Source organism: Peromyscus californicus, unplaced genomic scaffold, assembly GCF_007827085.1.
Source record: "Peromyscus californicus insignis strain IS unplaced genomic scaffold, ASM782708v3 Scaffold_11__1_contigs__length_118956290, whole genome shotgun sequence".
Lineage (NCBI taxonomy): Eukaryota > Metazoa > Chordata > Mammalia > Rodentia > Cricetidae > Peromyscus > Peromyscus californicus.
In genome coordinates this window covers 101,774,477-101,789,508 of record NW_026294402.1, presented here as the reverse complement: position 1 = coordinate 101,789,508, position 15,032 = coordinate 101,774,477, and the positions used below count along the sequence as shown (strand labels likewise).

Below are 15,032 nucleotides of genomic sequence, written 5' to 3'. Positions count from 1 at the left end.
TCCTCCTGCAGTGGTCCTACCTCTCCGAACCAGAGCTACCCCTGTGTTAAAGTCTTTATATAGAGTTCCTGTCCTGCCTTCTCATTGGTTGTAAACCCAACCACATGACCGCCTCCTCACAGCCTGTCTGTATAGGCCTCCAGGTTTTCCATGATTGGTATTAAGATTAAAGGCATGTGTATCCAATAATGGCTGTATCCCTGAACACACAGAGACTTACCCAGCTCTGCCTACTAAGTGCTGGAATTACAAGCATACGCTACCACTGCCCTGCTTTCCTATGGCTTGCTAATAGCTCTGACCCCCGGGCAACTTTATTTATTAACATACAAATAACATTTTAATACAAATAAAATATCACCATATTTCCCCTTTTCTATTTTAATAAAAAGGAAAAAAAGAGAAAAAGCTTATAACTAATATAAGAAAAACTATATACAAAAGGACAATAACTATATACAATATATACAAGTAATAAATACCTAAACAATGTCTAGTCCATTTGTATTTGACAAATTCAGAGAAAATAATTTCATTATCTATCCTATTTTTGTAAGTCCAAAATGTATCCTAATTAATCTTCAACTATAACTAACTAACCTTCAACTATAACTAACTAATCTTCAACTCCCTCAGAGATCCAAGAAGGAAATAATATTAGCTAATAAAAACAGGAAGTGCACATAAGCAACCTCCAAAAAATTTGTGAGTTGACAGAAACAGACAGCTGTCTGGACAGTCACCTGAGGTTTCTCCGAAGTGCTGGGGCATCATCTTCAGCCTATAGGCCCAGCATATCCGACAGACTCATTTGTGAAGCAGGATGTACACAAGGTCAACAGTTCAACCTCACATTGAGTGAGAGTAGTCCATGTACCAGAAACACCTGAATTCCACCAGTGTCATGTCATGATTCAGGATTTCAAATTCTGGAAATTGCTGATGGTTTTCCAACTCAGCTGTCCATTCTTCCTGGCTGTGTATATATGGCTTCATCTCAGCATCCCATTCTTCTCCATATCCCTCCATCAAATGCCAGTCTACTATTGAGAGGCGTGAGCTTAGTTACTCTTCAAGAATAACTGTTTCAGCTGCTGTTCCATTGCACATCAGAGGCCATCGGCCCATTGCCTGTTCAGCTGCCTTCGAAGAAAAGGGCACTGTACCTTTTTCGAATTGCGAAGGCCACTTCAGAGATGGTGCCATATTGTCCTGGCCTCTGAAGATGCCTTTTGATAAAGCCATAACCACACTTGTTTTGGCAAGAATCAGTAATCCTTTGTTTTATGTCCTGTTTGTCCATTTTGTCCTGTTGATTCGAGGATACTTTGTTGTCCAGTGGCTAACTTTTGCCACAATGAAAGTTAACTCCATATGCAGTTTCTTCAATGCCCATATTTTCTCTGAAGCAGATTGGTACTGCCAGGAGCCGACATGTCTCATAGTCATAACAAAAAAGAAAAATTTTCTAAGTTATTAAAACATTTTAAATGCCATATTCTGTAGATCTCTGAAGGGTTTGAAGATAACCTGTCTATCTAAAATATATCTACTCAATCTTGAAAACATACCTAATATAACTACAAGTTCTATTATAATATCTAACTACTAACTTTCATTTCTTTATATCCTAATAGTTGGTAATAACATTCAAGGATCAGAAAATTGCATTACATTGTTAGATGAACGGTACAATTAGAAAAATATATATAACATTTTCTAACAATATCAATTTCAATATATATAATTTGTATACTATATAAAACAATCCAATCCAATGTAAAGTATTTACAATTTTCTTTTCTTTCTTTCTTTTTTTTTTTTTTTAATAAGAACCTTAAATCTAATCTCCTTTGCTTAGCCTTTTTTCTAACCCTTGACAACAACTTGTAACCAACCCCCCAATCAATGAAAATTATCCCAGACCCAAAACCCATTAAAAGACCAAAAAAACCAACCACCCCACACCACCTCTTTGGGAATGTGGGCGTCGTATTCTTGAAATTGCTTCCTGCTGGGTATGGGCGAAGGTATCTTTATCCTGAAAGAAAATTTTAGGTTAATTGTCAAATTCTAGGAAAGGAAAATATATCCTTCGTTATCCAGTCTGTGTATAATGCCAAAATTCAGGGTTTATCTCAAATCTTTATTCAAGTAGTCTTTGAGACTGGATCATCTCAGCTAGCTCTTCTCAAAATTGCTCTGAGCACTTTGTAGTTCAAAGCTGATCTGTAGATGATGTTTGTCAGCTTAGTGATGTTATTATTGTCCACGTGGAATTGTTGTTGTTGTGGGGCCCCATCTTCTTCCTGGAGACTTCAGTTGATGTTAGGCCTAACCGTGATTTCCTGCAAAAAACTGATAAGAGACTCGAACACAAAGACTATATATGCGACTTTTTAGAATTAGTTAGTACTCTATATGACCATTTATATCTTAACAAAGTTTAAAATGTATATATATCTATATATATTGATCTTGTAAATTTTGATATAAAATTCATACTTTAAGAAAAGTTTAAAGAATCAGAATAGAATCAAAGAGTTGAGATTCGTAATAGAATAGTCCCTTAATTAATTTGGCTTTTCTCCTGTCCCATAGCAGAAGATGGCTCTTTTCCTCTGGCATGATACAGGGAGTTTGCATTTTCCTTTTAACAACATGCTTGAGTTTAAAGAAGGAGAGAGCCATTCTCCAACTCCAAAGTCAGCTTTAAATTTTAATTGAACTGGGACTATTAGAAGTTAAATAGTGTTAAATCTTTAAAGAAAAGCAGAAACAAACATTTAGGAAGACATAAAATTTTTTTAGATAACATACCCATACGCCATTTCACTCTGTTTCTTAGGATAGATGATTTGTTCCTTTTCTTCAGTTGTCTCATTTGTCCAGTGTTCTTCAAATTCGTTAACCTTCATTCTCCTAAAAGACAAAAACAAAAACCTTTCCCCAAGGTTTTTTTTTTTTTTTTTTTTGGGGATGTTCCTTTTTGACAAGTTATCTGATTAAATGAAAAGGCATGTGTTACTGGTGTAAGTTAGTTTAAATTGGATGTTTACGATAGTTGATGAACTATCACCTCCTCTAATTAAGAGGTCTCTCTTGTTCAAATCGAACCTTTATCAATTTTGATGGTACCCACAACTTATCTTCTCCTGTAGAAATAAAAGCAAAACCTCGTCCCCAATGTAACACATACCCTGGTTTCCATTCTGAGGTCAGCACATCCTTAAAGTATATAGGTTGATTTAATTCTGTAGTTTTTTCTATTATCCAATGTCTCTCTGCAGCTGTTGTTCCTTTCTCATTGGCATTGAGAAAATTCAAAGTTAATAGAGCATTATGTAGTCTATTTCTGGGGGTTTTTGTTACTCCTTTTTGTTTATTTAGCATATCCTTTAGAGTTCTGTTTGATCTTTCTATAACTGCTTGACCTGTAGGATTATGTGGTATACCTGTAACATGGTTTATATTATAATAAGCAAAAAACTGTTTCATTTTAACAGAGACATATGATGGAGCATTATCAGTTTTGATTTGTGCAGGTATACCCATAATGGCCATAACTTCTAGCAAATGAGTGATTACAGAATCAGCTTTTTCAGAACTCAAAGCAGTTGCCCATTGAAATCCTGAATAAGTATCGATAGTGTGGTGTACATATTTCAGTTTTCCAAATTCTGCAAAGTGAAACACGTCCATCTGCCAGATTTCATTCCTCTGAGTACCCTTTGGGTTACATCCTGCTGGTAATGGTGTTTGATTGTAGAAGGAACAAGTAGGACATTTCTTTACTATTTCTTTGGCTTGTTGCCAGGTTATGGAAAAATCCTTTTTTAAACCTTTACTATTTACATGATGTTTTTTATGAAATTCTGAGGCCTCCAGCACATTTCCTATCAATAATTTATCAATCTCATCATTGCCTTGTGCTAGAGGGCCTGGCAGACCAGTATGGGATCGGATGTGAGTTATATATAAAGGATGACTCCGTTTTCTGATTGTATCTTGTAATTGAATAAATAATGAAGTTAATTCTGAAGCATCGTGGATAAATTCTGCAGTCTCAATATGTAATACTACTCTTTCAGCATACTGAGAGTCAGTTACTATATTGAGAGGTTCTGAAAAATCCATTAATACCAACAGAATAGCATACAATTCTGATTTTTGAACTGAATTATAAGGACTTTGAACCACTTTACTTAAATTTTCTGATTTGTAACCTGCCTTTCCTTGTTTGTTGGCATCTGTATAAAATGTACGAACTCCAGATATGGGTTTTTTCCTCACAATTTGAGGCAAGATCCAATCAGCTCTCTTTATAAGATCAATTCTATTGCTTTTGGGATATTTGCTGTTAATTTCTCCCAAAAAATTACTACAAGCTTTTTGCCAAGCTTCATTTTCTATCCATAATTTTTCAATGTCCTCCTTAGTTAAAGGTACGACAATTTCTGCTGGGTCTATTCCTGCTAATTGACGAAGTCTCAATTTTCCTTTCCAAATCAAGTCAGAGATTTTTTCCACATAAGTTTTTAATTTTTTATTTGGTTTATTTGGTAAAAATATCCATTCCAATATAATATCTTCCCTTTGCATTAATATTCCTGTTGGGGAATGCCTAGAAGGTAAAATAACCAAAATGCAATCCAGCTTTGGATCAATACGATCTACGTGCCCTTCATGTACTTTCTTTTCTACCAAGGCCAATTCTTTCTCAGCTTCAGGTGATAATTCTCTTGGACTATTTAAGTCCTTATCACCTTCTAAGGTTTTAAACAAATTATTCAGTTCATCATTTTTTACCCCAACAATAGTTCTTAGATGAGAAATGTCTCCAAATAATCTTTGAAAGTCATTAAGAGTCTGTAGTCGATCTCTCCTAATTTGCACTTTTTGAGGTCTAATTTTTTGAAGTTCTATTTTATATCCTAAATAATTAATAGAATCTCCTCTTTGTACCTTTTCTAAAGCAATTTGTAATCCCCAGCAAGGCAAAATTTTCTTTACTTTTTCAAACATTCTTTCTAAAGTATCTGCATTTGAATCAGCTAATAAAATGTCATCCATATAATGATAAATTATAGATTTAGGAAATTTTTTACGTACCACTTCTAATGGCTGTTTTACAAAATATTGGCACAAAGTTGGGCTATTCAACATTCCCTGTGGGAGAACCCTCCATTGAAATCTTTTAACCGGTTGAGAATTATTATAAGTAGGCACTGTGAAAGCAAATCTTTCTCTGTCTTTTTCTTGTAAGGGTATTGAAAAGAAACAGTCTTTTAAATCAATAACTATGAGAGGCCAGCCTTTTGGTAACAGAGTAGGTAAAGGAATTCCAGATTGTAAAGAGCCCATTGGCTGAATTACTTTGTTAATTGCTCTAAGGTCTGTTACCATTCTCCATTTACCAGATTTTTTTTTTATAACAAATACAGGAGAATTCCAAGGGCTGGTTGATTCTTCAATATGATGAGCATTTAACTGTTCTTCCACCAGCTCTTGTAAAGCCTGGAGTTTCTCTGTTGTTAAAGGCCATTGCTGAACCCATACAGGCTTGTCTGTTGACCATTTTAAAGGTAGAGCTGTTAATGTTTTTGGAAGATTATCAGTTGTTGTGCCCTGTTCTTGTATGACATGGATGGCTGGTGAGCACTCATTAGAATAATATCTTTTAATATTTCTCTCAGAAACATGTACTAATTTATGATTTGTTTCTGAGATTGGAGGGATATTAATCTGAGTATTCCACTGTTGTAACAAGTCTCGACCCCACAGGTTCATAGCTATGTTAGCCATATATGGTTTTAATTTTCCTTTCTGTCCTTCTGGACCTATACATTCAAGCCATCTTACACTTTGTTTCACTCTAGATAATGTCCCAATTCCTAAGAGTTGAATGTTTACCTCCTGAAGAGGCCAAGTTGGATGCCAAAATTCTGGTGCAATTATGGTAATGTCAGCACCTGTGTCTACCAGACCAGACAACAAAACACCATTTATTTTTATTGTTAGTTTTGGTCTTTGTTCATTAATAGAAGTTTGCCAAAAAATTTTCTTTATGTTTTTTCCTGTATTTCCTATTTTCTCTGTTTCATCATCTCGACTAACATGATTTATTCCAATAGACATTTGGTTATTTAGTTGCTTTGAGTAGGGGTTTCCTCTACAACTGCAGGAAAGGTTTGAACTGGATTTACTGTGGGGGCCTGCCTGAGGCCCCTCTGGGAGTTTCCCGAAGCTCGAGGCAGAGGGTTACCCTGTCTGTCCCTTGTTGATCTACATTCGTTGGTCCAGTGTTTTCCCTTACCACACCTTCTGCATACTCCAGAAGGAAGGGGCATTCTGTTGCCAGTGTTCCTTGAATAAACATTATTTCTAGGAATGAACTGTTTACAATCCCTTTTCAAATGTCCTTGCTTTCCACATCCAAAACATCTAACATTGCTCAAACCTTTTGAAATTGCTTTTCCTACCCACATATCATCATGGTCATAAGCCTCTACATTAACTGTATCTCTAATCCAATCTTCCAAAGGTGCAGATCTTGCCTTTAACGGCCTAATTATTCTTTTGCACGCTGCATTTGCATTCTCAAAGGCTAAAGATTCAATTATTATCTGACTAGCCTGTGAATTCGGGACCATTTTTTGTACTGCTGAAGTCAATCTTTGTAAGAAGTCTGTGAAAGATTCTTTGGGGCCCTGTATAACCTTTGTAAATGACTCAGTTTTTTTTTCCTGGTTCTTCAACTCTGTCCCATGCATTCAAAGCTGCTGTTTTACATAGAAGTAGGGTTTGGACATCATATGAACATTGTGTTTGTACTGAAGCATATTGGCCTTCGCCAATAAGCTGATCCTGGCAGACTTGTATTCCGCTATCCCTCCATTGTCTTTCTATATTTTTAGCCTCATTACTGAACCACATTTTCCACTGGAGATTTTGTCCGGGTTCAAGAACAGCCTGTGCCAATTCCCGCCAGTCCTTTGGTATAATCCTATTACAAGTTGACCAGGTGTTTAACATTTGCTTTACATATGGGGAGTGCATGCCATAAGATGCTATTGCCTCCTTAAATCTTCGTAAGTCTAACATTTCAACTGGAACCCAAGTATTTTGTTCATTCTCTTCATCAGGTAGCTGCTGTACGGCTACTGGATAAATTAAGGGTGATTGTGTGAAAACTGGCTTTCTTTCTGTAACCTTACGATCCAATTTTAAAACAACTTCACTATTTATTTCTTCTGTCTGAATTTGAATTTCTCTATAATTCATTTTTACCGGTTTAACAAGTTTTTCTAAGACTGTTATCCTGGCACTTAAGTTGACGATCTTTTTAAATAGTAAAATGAGGATAAGAAAAGTAATAAACTGAATAATTCGATCAATATTAATCTTTTCATATAGTTGTTCCATTGTCAGAGTGCCTAAAATTTCAAACAAAGCCCAATTTTCTTCCAATGTACACATAAAGCCCTTTTTTTTTTTTAATGTAGAAAAAAATTCTCTTTTAAATAGATATGTTAATTGACTTACCAAGTCTGGGTAGAACAGTAGAATCCCAGGGAATTTCACAGCCACCTGGTGTTCGAGGTGTGAATCCAGCGAGAGAGAGAGAGAGAGAGAGAGAGAGAGAGAGAGAGAGAGAGAGAGAGAGAGAGAGAGAGAGAAAAGTGTAGCCGCTTGAGCCGAGTCAAGCCTTGGCTTTACAGGCAGGGGCCCTGTTCAGCGGGGCAGGTCTGAGTTGTTTGTAGCAGTTCCAGCTGCGGGTCAGTCAGGCCTGGGCCCAAGCTAGGCAGCCGGGCCGCCCAGGCTGGAAACCGGACCTGCCGCCAAGCCAAGCCAATCGGTTTTTAATGAATTCTTGTCACGTTGGGCGCCAAATGTAGATGTATCCAACCTTCCCATCAAACAATAAACACAGAACCAATGCAAAGAAGAAAGCCAAGAGGTCAGAGCCAAGAGCCAAAACCTTACCCTTCCTCCTGCAGTGGTCCTACCTCTCCGAACCAGAGCTACCCCTGTGTTAAAGTCTTTATATAGAGTTCCTGTCCTGCCTTCTCATTGGTTGTAAACCCAACCACATGACCGCCTCCTCACAGCCTGTCTGTATAGGCCTCCAGGTTTTCCATGATTGGTATTAAGATTAAAGGCATGTGTATCCAATAATGGCTGTATCCCTGAACACACAGAGACTTACCCAGCTCTGCCTACTAAGTGCTGGAATTACAAGCGTACGCTACCACTGCCCTGCTTTCCTATGGCTTGCTAATAGCTCTGACCCCCGGGCAACTTTATTTATTAACATACAAATAACATTTTAATACAAATAAAATATCACCATAGGTCTTCATCATTTTCCGTCTTGCAGTGCTGTTGTTTCTGTCATGCTATGCCAGTGTTGTTCTAGTTCCTCTATTTACAATTTGTCTCCCTGAAAGTTTGTGGATCATCTCTTTGTCCTCAATATTGTGAAATTCACAACAAAGTCCATCATTGAATCTGTTTTTTGTTTTGTTTTATTGTTGGTTATGCTGACTACACATCCAGTTATTCCAACATGAGAGCTCATTTTCTTCTTGCACATGTAGTTGTGTGCTAGCTTAATTCAGGAGTTGAAGTGCTAGAAGAGCTTTGGTTACACAGAACTTCTGAGTTAGTGGCTTTAGTTCTTGAGAATTCACAGAATTTTACTGACTACAGATAGGGTAGGATTTTAGGAAGGACATTGCTGTAGATGAAAGCTTAAGGAAAACTAAGCTAGCAGAGTGCCTGTGTAGCAGGAGCAGGTCCCTGAGAGAGGGAACCACTGAATTGAGTGTAGAGGATTGAAAATAAATTGACACCATATGATTGCAATAATAATGCTGCTTTCTAATTATATGATCCATTTCATTCGTACTCTATCTTTACACAAAAGGCTAGGACAGGTTTTTCCACCTTTGCATAGTTAAATGAGAATGGATTTTCTACTAGATAAAAAGTATGGCAGTTTTATTCCAGTTATCTATGTAACAAAACATGAACAGCTTAGTAGCTTCAAATAACTGCTAAATGTTTTAGTAACTCAGCTGGGCAGTTTTCTCTTATGGTTTCTCATTCTGTTGCAGTCAGATAGTTGTAGGGTGGGCAGTAAGCCCCTGAAGATTTGACAAGGCTATACATACAATATAGCCCACATATTCGGAACTAGTTATTAGAGTGCCTACTTGTGACTTTAACATGTAGCTTGTGCTTTTAAAAGCATGATTACTTTACTCATTCATTTATTCATGCGTGCTAAGAGACAGCAAGAAGAGAACTAATTAAGGGCTGACAACTGACTTAGTTCACTGCTGTCACGTTCTGTTGCTCAGAACAGTCTCGGAACCTGCCTAGATTCATGGATAAACACAACTCTGTCTTTCCCTGAAGGACTGTCCATGTCACATTGTTACAGAAGAACAGGGCATGGTAGATATTATTATCTCTGGACATTTAAATATGAAAACTCCTTATTAAGAACATAAATAATTGTGTATAATTCCTATACCAATATATTCTTGCATAAATATTATGTATGTATATGCATGTGTATAGATATTACATGTATGTATCTGCTTATATATGTATATACCCATATACATAATTATATACATATATACTACACATATACTCTTACTTTATTAAAGCTGTTATATCAAAATTCTATAAGCTGTAAAGAACAGAAATTTATTCATCATAGCTCTGGAGTCTGGGAAATCTAAGATAAAGATACTCACAGAGTTACTGTCATGGGAGAGCCCATTTCCACATAGCTGGTACCTTCTCACTACATCCTACATTGTGTAGGAGATGAACAAACTCCATTGAGCAATTTTATAAGGGCACCAATGGTATTTGGGTTCTGCCCTCTTGACTTTAATCATCTCCCCAAAGGTCCTGCCTTCTAGTACCATTGCCTTAGGAGTTAGAATTTTGATATGTGAATTTTGGTGTGACGCAAACATTTACATTGTAGCACATGGGCTGCAGAGATGGCTTAGCAATTAAGAGCACTGGCTGCTTTTCCAGAAGACCTGTGTTCTATTTACAGCACCAACATGGCAAATTACAACTGTCTGTAACTCCAATTCCAGGGGTATCCAGTGCCTTCTTTAGTCCTCTGTGGGCACCAGACTTGCATGTGATACACAGACACACATTTAGACAAAAAAACCGATGAACTTAAAATAAAAAAATTAATCTTTATAAAAATAATAAATCATAACACATATGTACACATGTGATACACTGATGTCAGTGCACTTCCTTATGCTTGGTCTAAAAAAGAAAAAGAACTCCACTTTTAAATAGTACATAAATCTCAGAGCTACTTAGCAACTGAATTCCCCTTTAATTGAAGTTACTGTTCCCTGAGAAACTGTTTGATGTTTCCTAGAGCCTCAGCATCCTTTTACATCACTCTCAGGGATGATCTTGCCCTTTATTTCTTTGAGAATAAAGTAATCAAAGGAAAAAACTTCAGTCATTTCATTAAATTTCCAACTCTCTGTGTCATTACCCATACTAGAAGCTTTTCCTTTCTGTGATAATATGGTTACTCCTTTCTACCCATGGATTCATGTGATTATGGAACATAAATATTTGAAAAAAATTGCATTGGGCATTTGTTGATTGATCATTAAAAACATTCTTTATAGATTTGTTTTATTCCAAATTGTTCAGTAATCATATAAAATCATTTTTGTCTTTGAAAGAAACAGAATCCTAACTAAGTATTCAAAAGTCAAGATTTTGCTTCTATGAAATAAGACTTTCAGTTCTTAAATTTTTATTCTGAACATTTTTTGAAGCATCAACTCTGAGTGCTTAGTTTTGGTTTTGTTTTTTTACTTGCAAGGTAATAAACACTATAATGCCCTTAATTAAGTTCATTATGATGTTTCTACTTAACTTTTGTAAACGTAAGGATCTTTATTAAGCTGAAAGGAGTAGAGAGTAGAAATCAGTTACTCTAGGGACCCACACTGTTTAAAAGAAGCTAATTAGAAAGCTAGATGAGGCCTAGAAACCAAGAAAGGAATCTCACTCCTGAGACTGGCTTTATATGAAACCTTAGTTGCTTCAAAATAGGGCAGTTAATTCTCTCCCTCCTCCTTTTAACTTGACTATCCCTCCTGATGAAACTAGAGGTTTTGCCAGATGGTTGAAGTCTTTGCTGTTAAGTGCATTATTACTTCCGTTGTGAAATCAGCTTTGGGCTCTTGTGTAAGTTACTTTTCTGATTAAGCTTAATAACTTTGATTTTCTTTGAGATGAGTAGTCCAGAAAGGGATAGAGGGGGTACTTTTTCCATGATCCAGATTATTTACACTGCCTTGTTAGATAGCACTGTGTGCACAAATTTTTAGACAGTAGGAAGTCAAAACTTTGTTTCTAAGTAAGCTCCTTCTTACATTGCCTTTATAGTTCAGGGAAATGAGCACTTTTCATAGTTTAACTATTTTTCTTTCTCTTTTCATTCCCTTTCCATATCCCTTTTATATTTCACCCACACCAAAATACCTTTCAGAAACACAAAGTAGATCTTTTCTACAAACTACGCCATGTGATGAATGAACTTATTGACCTGCGAAGGCAGCTACTGTCTGGTCACCTGACACAGGATCAGGTGCGGGAGGTTAAACGGCACATCACCGTGCGCCTGGACTGGGGTAATGAGTAAGTATGACTATTACTTGGGCATCTCTTAGTTTCATTGTGACTCAGTGAATTTAAACTTGATCTAGGATTCTCTTTAATGATTAAAAGATAGTATATCTTCTGTACAGTTTCGCTAGGTATCATTGTTTCTTCTCATTATCAAAGGGCATTCACTAGTTCTAGTCTGAAGTTTTCTTAGCCTGTGTTTTATTTCTGGAAAGAATTAAAGAATTGGACTGGGTTATCCTCTGAGCTGTCTTCCAGGAGATCAAATTCCTTTATTTTAAACCTCACTAATCACAGTATACTTAAAAAAATATTCTATAGTACTTTAGGGAAAAAAGGAGAGGGAGTCAGGAAAGATGGCTCAGCAGATAAAGGTACTTGCCACTGAACCTCCCAAATGGTGGAATCTCACATGAGAAACTGACTCCTCCAAGTTCTGATTCTGCATGGCATCTCCATGCATACACACACAACAAATAAATGAATATTGTGTGTGTATGAGAGAGAGAGAGAGAGAGAGAGAGAGAGAGAGAGAGAGAGAGAGAGAGAGAGGAAGAAGAGAGATTAGTGTTCTTTATACCTTTTCCAGACATACAATAAATCTGAATAATCATAATCTATAAATGAGGATTTATACTTCTGAATATTCTTAACTCATTTGTCATTCAGAAAGATTCCTGCATTTGTGCAGTGGATGTGATGATGTTCTGTGCTGTTAAAATAAAATTTCGGGGCTGGAGACATGGATCTGTGGTAAAGAGCACAGGCTACTCTTTTAGAAGACCTGGGTTCTATTGTCAGCACCAACATGGTGACTCACAACTGTCTGCAACTCCAGTTCTAGGGGATCTGCGGCTCACTTAATAGCTTCTTTGGCACCATACATTCACATGGTGCACAGATACATGCAGGTAAAACACACATGTACATAAAATAAATAAATATTTTTAAAAATAAAAACTGAGACTTTGTCATTATAAATTGAGATAGATTAAAGTATTTCTTCCTAAATTTAAAACTTATTCATGTTCATTGAACTTTGAAGCAACTAGGTTGTTTCCTACTTCGGACATATGTATTTACTTAAATATATTTAATATTTATGTTCTTCTCCCAACCAAGGCATACCTATTTCTGAAAGGTAGGAAGTAGTCTACTTGACAGAAGGAGCCAATATAGGCAGAGAGAACTTTAGCTATGTTGGAGACAGTCTGCTCTGAAGCTCCCAGAATCAGGGGATATGAGAGGGACATTAAAAGGTCATACTAATGGTTTGAAAGTCTGTATGAAGAATAATCATACCTTGAGAACAATTAGTAGCTACTTGTTTCCTCTTTATGTAAGCAAATAAGAAACCAACAGCCTCAGAGAACTGGGCAACAGGAGGGAGAATTGGGACCTTGTGTTTTGTGGCATTTAAAGATTTCATAGTATAATGATCAGGTCTCCCACTCTTACCAGAAAGGAAAGCCTGCCAGTTATCTATTCATGCACAAAATCTTTCTCTATTTCTTCCAGTGCATTTTACATACAAATGAACAATCAAATTTCACCAATATTTATATAAATGAAGCCTCAAGGAAGAGGAACACCAGAATTGAAAAAAAAATTACCAGGGCCTAGGGGAAATGACTTCTCCTTTGAGAGAAATAGAAATTAATTTATAAACTTTAAGAACAAAACAAATTCCCTCTGTATCTACAAAGAGAATCAAGAAGGCTCATTATGTAGAATTAGAGTCAATGAAAAAAATGAAGTAAACGATTTCTAAAATAAAACACTCAGATAAATTTTGTGTAATCGCCTTGAAAATAAAACAAAAAAGATGGAAAACAATTGAGTGAATACATTTACTGTTAGAGAATAATTACTGAGGAGGTTCAAGATCAGATATAATTCCCAGAAAAAGAACAAAGACAATGAAGTAGTATTTATAAAGAAACAGAAATTCCCAGAGCCCAGATAGAATAAGCAGCCTCCAGATAGAAAGGGCTCACCATACATTTAAAGGAATGAATGGAGTTTTTTTTTTAAAAAGTCCATATTAAGATACAAATTTGTTTATTCTAGGGGTGAAGAGAAATGCATTAAGATCCTTCGATAGAAAAACAGCTTCTCTTAGAAAAGAAAGTAATTACACTGACCTCAAAGATTTTATCAATAATAGCAAATACTGGAAGATAATAAAGTAGTTGCTTTAGAATTCCATAGGGGAAATGATAAACTAGCCAGAGTTTGTAAGAAGTCACACTAACTGATAGTGTCAAGATCAAATAAAGCCATTTTTAGATATAATAGCTATCTCTCATTTCCTTTCTGTGGGTGAAACTTGAAGAAAGAAACTGCAAAGTATATGAGTAAATCAGGAATGCCAGGCAGTGGTGATGCACACCTTTAATTATCCCAGCACTTAGGAAGCAGAGGCAGATGGATCTTTGTGAGTTCAAGGCCAGCCTGGTCTACAGAGTAAGTTCCAGGATAGTCAAAGCTACACAGAGAAACCCTGTCTCAAAAACCAACCAAACAAACAAACAAATAAAAAAGAGTAAGTAAGGAAATATGAACTCTAATAAATCTGAGTGGATCCAACTGAAAGTGATAATTGTTATTACTAATAATAAAAAAATAAGAGAAACACAGTTTAAATTAGTTGTTTATAGTTTTTCTGAAGGAACAGGATCCCTATCCCGGCTAGTTTTGTAACTGTACACTGTAATCTTTGTTATATACTAAACTACTTATGTACTATAGTATACATGAATTCAAGTATACTGATCAATAGTGGTCTCTAAATTCATGACTTGAAACAATTACAAAGCTCAGTAAAATATGTTAAATAACAGTATAGCTAGTGATTTTACCTCCTCAGCCCCAAACACTACTTATTATGTTATAAAATATCATTGCATTTTCTTTAAGAATCAATAGTAGTAACCAGTAGTGATGTACTACTTCAATCTCAGTGCACTGGAGGTAGAGGTAGAAGGATCTCTTTGAGTTTGAGGTCTGCCTGGTCTCACAGTGAGTTCTTTAGTCCTAGTTATCCAAGACTAAAGAGAGAGAGAGAGACCCTGTGTCAAAAAAAATCAATATTAGTAAATGAACTTGAATTGATGCCACTAATAGTTATGTAATTCATTATGTTGCAATTTAACTGCAACCATAAAACCAGTAAATAAAGTAAATAATATTTTTCCAAATATCAGTCACCTTTTTGCTGCAAAGCTTAAAAAACAAATCAAACATATTTTACAATCTTAATGAGGATAGTTTTAAGGTGGTATCTTAGAAACAAGTAGAAATTATTTTTTAAGAAAACTAAGTACACTGGA

The 15,032-nt window shown here is 36.0% G+C and overlaps 1 protein-coding gene across 14 annotated transcripts in view; it reads left to right on the top strand.

The window, feature by feature from the left end:
- The window catches only part of Dock3 (dedicator of cytokinesis 3), a 377,571-nt gene that overhangs the window by 159,522 nt on the left and 203,017 nt on the right, over positions 1–15,032 (top strand). For 13 of the 14 annotated variants that reach the window (XM_052719644.1, XM_052719626.1, XM_052719604.1 and 10 more), the window contains exon 6: positions 11,564–11,712. The exons of the other annotated variant lie outside the window; for it this stretch is intronic. In XM_052719644.1, the coding sequence (XP_052575604.1) occupies positions 11,564–11,712 (149 nt within the window). The remainder of the gene's footprint in view (positions 1–11,563; positions 11,713–15,032) is intronic. 14 annotated transcript variants of the gene reach the window in all.